This window comes from Aptenodytes forsteri, unplaced genomic scaffold (assembly GCF_000699145.1).
Source record: "Aptenodytes forsteri isolate BGI_AS27 unplaced genomic scaffold, ASM69914v1 Scaffold83, whole genome shotgun sequence".
NCBI lineage: Eukaryota > Metazoa > Chordata > Aves > Sphenisciformes > Spheniscidae > Aptenodytes > Aptenodytes forsteri.
This window is the reverse complement of record NW_008795371.1, coordinates 6220754-6226753: the sequence shown is the minus strand read 5'-3', so window position 1 is coordinate 6226753 and position 6000 is coordinate 6220754. Positions and strand designations below refer to the sequence as shown.

The following is a 6000-nucleotide window of genomic DNA, read 5'->3' as shown; positions in this document are numbered from 1 at the left end:
TGCCCCATGCCTGGAAACATTCAAGGTCAGGTTGGAGGGGGCTCTGAGCAGCCTGATCTAGTTGAAGATGTCCCTGCCCACGGCAGGGGGGTTGGACTAAATGACCTTTAGAGGTCCCTTCCAACCCAAACTATTCTATGGTTCTATGATTCTATGAGTAATAGTTTACAGGTAGGAAAAGAAAAATATACTACTTCTGCAAAAAGGACTAATGACTAGGATGATCCCAAACCAAGAATTATGAAAGAACAACTTCTAAAACTGGAATATTTTTGTTCAGATCAATGAATGCAATGCAAAAGCTGTCTCTTACCACACTGGTCAAATTGTTTTGATGAGCCATCATGGGAAGCTGAGCTTTCTAGACTTGTCCTGCTGAGGCCAATTCCCTTAATTTCTGATGTGGTATTCTCCTGAGGAGAAGCACTTTCAAAATCATTGCAGACATCTTCATCAGTTAGAGAAGTAGATTCTGAGTCCAGAGCTCCAAGAGATGAAACACTTGCTCGGTCTGAATTTTGATCCTGAGAGAAGAAAACAAATTCCACTAAAAAAAGGAAAGTAAAAATTTTTCTGAAAATAAGAGGCAGCCTTCTTTGTCTCAGTAAATTCAAGGCATGAACTTCCCTCCTTGAAAAGTCACTCAGCTCAGATCTGTATTACGAACAAATGTGAAACAAAGCGAGTTTCACTCAGGGTTAAATAGCTACATGAGGATTCTTTAAGAGATTCTCCAAATAAGACCTAAATAAAAACATAAACATTTTAATCCTGTAACTTTTTACCACCATTGCAATAGAAGTTATCAGCAGTCGTAGGAATGCATTAGAATAGGCAAGGCATCATTGATATTTTAGTTAATTAGTCTCAGATTGCTTTTAAGCACATTAAGACAATACACCAACAGCAAACTGCATTTATTTTCATTCCCAATAAATTAAAATGGTTTGAGTTGGTAGCAGCAAAGAACTTTCTAAACAAATGACCTCGGTTCAAAGTCAGCCTTAAATCACTTTGGTAATCAATACAAGCAGATTTCCCTTTTTTTCATAAAAGCTGTAAAGAATTAAAAACATTATTGTTTATTTAAGTATTTTTTCTTTAGGTAAATAAGGGAAGGCAGGGCAGAGAAGACTGCCTTGTTTACACACTATGGTATACTTACGTTTTCCCATTAAATATACTCTGAACCCACATTAGACCAAAATTTTGTTTGATTCAGGACAATAAAATTAGGGTCCTGGAAATTCAAACATGATTAAAACAGCTTAATGCACAAGGTCTACCATGATGCATGTCATTCAAATGGGTGATTCATCACATAGGAGTCTGTGATTAAACCTTTACAAAAGCTTCTTCCTTAATTTATAGGAACTTAGGTTTTGTAGGGGAGGGGAAAAAGTAATTATAAAAATTTACCTTTGAGGATGCAGCATACATTGTAAATTTTGAGTACCACTTGCTAGCTTTCTCTGCAACCCCTTTTCCAGCAGAAAACATGCTGCTTTTTAGAACATCAAACTTAGGTGTTAACAGCGTATCCAAGTTAAATGACGGCGAAGACACAAGCGTTAATGCACTAGTTGCATCTTGTGGTTGTTCCTTTGCTGGACTGTTTGGGGAATAAGCTGGGGAGGACCAAAGCCTGTCTCTTGGCCTTTCTTCATTTTTTGCATGATAACTCTTGGATTTGGTAAGACTGGATGGTCTTGGGGAGTTTGGGGGAAGGCTGGACCTCCTACAAGGTTGGATTACTGTTGGGCTCTTTTTATTAGCATTTTTGTCATCATAGGGTTTTTGCAACTCAATGCTTGGGGCACGACTTGACAAAGGGCTGCTCATGTTGTTCATGTACATGACTATTTCTTCAGCTAAATCTCGCCTTGCAGATGGAGTAGAAACACTTCTATCATCCTCCTCCTCATCATCCTCTTTCTGCTGTTCTGTCTCGGCAACCAGCAGGGACAGTGGATCAAATCCAGTTTCAACATCTGTCTTTTCAACTGGCTTTACTGGAAAGCTGCTCTTTCTTTGCAGCCTTCTAGATTTTTCACTGGAGGATTTCACTGCTGTAGATGTTTCAGGTTCTGCATCCAAGTCTTCCAGATCAAAGATAACCGGAGACTCTGTTTTATCTGTAAAACTGCAATCAAAAGCTGCATCTTCATCACTAGATTCTTTCTCCAGGCTTTCTCTCTTAGATCCTAAAGAGGAAGTTCTGATATTAAGAGTTTTTGGCCTTATGCTTTTCTGTAATGCACTAGATAGGATTTTGGCATCAGCTCCTAGTTTTTCAACAATTTCTCCAGGGTTTGCTTCCTGATTTATTCTATTTATCATGAGTCCCACTAAGCCGTCTCCACTCAGATTACGGTTCCTGCTTTCCCATGGTATCGCCCTTAAGTCAGGTTCTACTGCACTTTTATGTCTCTTTCTTAAAGATTTACTTTTTGTAACTTCTGCTTCACTGGCATCCTCAAAAGATGATGTAAACAGCAATCCTACAGAACTCTCTGAAAAAAACAGACGAAACAAGGTGCTTTATTTCTTGCTATGCAAGAAAAGTAAACAAAATTACAAAAGAATGCAAATTTGTCTCATCTTTCAAACAGTTTACAACACAGAGATGGAATTCACTATGTATGTGCTAGTGGTTGAAAAGTTGAGTTGACCACAATCATAACTTTTCAGAAGGGTCAGACGATCAAACATTTAAAAGGGAGTCAATTCATACAACTCAAGAGTACTTTGAGAGACACCATCAAGAAAAGTCTCAGATGTATTTAGCTTCCTCTTTTGGAGACATACTCCATTATTAAGAGGTTTGAAAGCTAGAGACAGCAAAAGTATCTAGGAAATGGCAAAAGAAAGCAACACTTTCTAACCTGATGAATTAGAAATCGAGCCAACAAAAGGAGTTATTGTCAGAGAAATTCTCCATTGTTTTGCCAGAGCATAAAGATGCAGACTTTAAAGTATGATACTACAGTATTTCAAGCACAGCTGACAGTATTATAATAACCAGATCTGACATTACTAAAGACTTGTGAAAATGCCTGAAAGTTTATTTTAATTGTACTGCATAGAAACCTCTTGTCCATCCTGAAGGAATTTATTAGTTGCTGGAGATTATAAGAAAAAAAAAAACCACCTAAGACCTGGGATTTTGTGAGCAGATGTTAAGTATAGCAAAAAAAAAAAGGCAAACGGAAAATCTGGAAATGCAGAATATTCAGACACATCTCCCTGACACAGCATATGCAGACTTTAACATCAACTCACTCCCACAAAGCTGTTCCCACAAATTTCATTGGCCACTGCCAATACACCAAGAAAACACTGTAAGTTTTGTAGACAGCAGAACTCAGGCACACAACTTAGAGCTCTTGTTAGAAATGGAATATATATATACACACAAAACTGCACAAGAATCTAAATCTATTTTCTCTTCCACTCACCTGTGCTAGCTTCTGCTACGGTATTGTCAACTGTACCGTTGAGCCGCACTATGCTAGAAGCAGCTTTGGCCTTACTTGAGTTCTGATAATTTAGTTTAGGTAGGCAGTCACCACTCCCTTTTGCACTCTCCACTTCGGACACTGTATATAGAAAAGGACAGACAGTTCTTCAGAATCAAAGCAACTTAATTTAAATCTCAAGTTTCCATTACCTATTAGATGCGTTATGCAGGATTAAGTGACAGCATGTTGTACATATCCCATGATGCACAGGCTGATATCTACTTGGGCAGAGGTTTTCAAGCTGCAACAACTGACCTATGGATATTTAAATCCCGACATTACTTTTATAACTGGAAGTTCCATAAGCTTCTGTACATAGAATCCAAGTAACCAGTACTTGCATACCAAAATTTGTGGTGGTTGTGGAGACTAAGACCACCCTTGTTCACTTGCAAAGGATAGGCATAAGAGTATTTTCTCCTGCCTTTGCAAGAGCTCAGGGTCTACAAGCCTGTCTTTGTCCAGATCTCATTACCCCCATCACCATGACTACACAAAAGAAATGAAGCAAATGTTGCAGTATTTATATTCACCTCTTAGATATGAAAGATGAATTCTGTTGTCAGGTGGCTACCCAAAACAGACAATTACTTCTCTAAAGGAATTCAAGCAACTTAATATTCTCAAGTTGTATTCAAAAGTGCAAAACATTTTCAGGACATAGTATTTCTATAGAGAGCCACAAACTTGTCTTAATTACAGCTAAAAAGAATACAGGCTTTCAGCAGAATTCACATTTTCTGCATCCTCAAAGGTTTCATTAAACCTAAATAACCTGCCTGCTGTCTTACAGATGTGTGTTACCCATGGTCATAAGAACATAAGTTCTCAAGCAAACTGAAGAAAAAATACTAATGCTAGAAGGAAGACAGGGGTGAAAAGAAAACACTGAAGTAACTTTCCTGGTTCCATATTTTCTCATACTTTTACACCACTTCCATTTGACAAGGGGATAATTAACTCAAATAGTAGGGGAAAGCACACTGAAAATTTTAAATAACGATATTATTAGGAGAACGTTTATTATGAAGAGTATTTTCAATGAATGTATAGGAATCTATATTCTATAGTACTTATACATTTTTACTACACAATCTGATCTGCTATACGCTTGCATAAAGTCTATGCTGCTCAACTGCAGTTAAGGGAATCATGAGCAGCAGATGTAAAACCTGAAGAAAAAAGGTCCACAGCAAATCCAAAGCCCTTCTCATTTGTGATTATCTCCTACATTTTGAGAATTCCAGGGAGCTGAGTAATTTAGACCTCTCTCACAGACCTGCAAAAATTCAGCTGTTCTCTTATGGGATTTATAAAGAAAACAGACTGGTAGGAAAGGCTTTCCTGTAGATTATGCCTATAAAGCAATTTAATTTTTTTAAAAGACAAAAACATTAAGCTGTAATTATCATTAAGCCTTTATATTACCATTATCACTTATTTGAAACAGAAGAGGGAAAAAAGAACTGTAATTTTAAAAGTTAAACCATTAGACATCCAGAAAATTACATTTAGAGAAAAGAACTTAAGGCATGGGCATAAACTGGCATTATCACATACACTCACTGTAAAAAAAAGTCAGCTGCCCCACTTAGCTTTTGCTGAAATCCCTATTTATGCACAATGAACTAGATATCTGTATTCATAAGATACATACGAGAACTGGAGTCACTCTCTCTCTTGTCCTCTTTTTGTTCTTGTATACCTTGAAGACAAGTTTTCCCTTGACTGGCTTCTTCTTTGAATGATGTGTTATTGCCAAAGTCTGAAAGTCCGCCTATCATAACAAGGGCAATGACAGAATGGTATTTAATAGCGTGACATTGTTAAACAGAATAAATTGAATATCCACAGTAATTCAAAGGCCTCTTATCAACTACACTCCAATTAACAGTGAACATTTTACCACAAAAAAGTGAGAAAAATGATTGGCTTACTTTTACAGTATAAACATTGAAGTGATGCTCTACAGGATGAAATTAAAGGGGTAATTTGTAACATTTCTTTTTAAATACTGTACTAAAGCACTGCTTGTCTTTGATTCTGTTGCCTGGTTTATTTGATCAGAATGTCACATCTTTTCAAGAGCTCTAAGAGGCATCTAAACATGGTTTCATTTTAGCGTAGTATGTTTTTCAGAGTTAATGCATGTAATTCTCATGGTTTTACTCTAGAAAGTAAAAAACTGAAACAATGCAGCAGCAACCATGAGTTTGTTTGCAAAATAAGATTAAAATAAAGATAACTAACACCACCCAAAAAAATAATCCCTGCAAACAGTCAAGCCACTATCTGGTCATTCTTAAGACAAAACACTGCCCCAAGTGTTAACTAATATAGTCTAAATGATTGATTGATTTCAAGAACCAAATTTACTTAATACTAATGTGGCTGTTCCTCTTCCAGGTTGTTATAAAGCATTAGCACCGAAATAAAGCAAATTAACAAAGCAGATAAGAAAGTTTCTGTTCACTATAAA

At 36.8% G+C, this 6000-nt stretch overlaps 1 protein-coding gene across 1 annotated transcript in view; it reads right to left on the bottom strand.

The window, feature by feature from the left end:
- DENND4A (DENN domain containing 4A) overlaps positions 1-6000 on the bottom strand; it is a 60011-nt gene that overhangs the window by 11680 nt on the left and 42331 nt on the right. Inside the window, exons 20-23 of the mRNA XM_009280418.2 lie at positions 5179-5298; positions 3459-3599; positions 1420-2513; positions 314-524 (exon numbers count right to left, since the gene is read on the bottom strand). Of these exons, the coding sequence (XP_009278693.1) occupies positions 314-524; positions 1420-2513; positions 3459-3599; positions 5179-5298 (1566 nt within the window). The remainder of the gene's footprint in view (positions 1-313; positions 525-1419; positions 2514-3458; positions 3600-5178; positions 5299-6000) is intronic.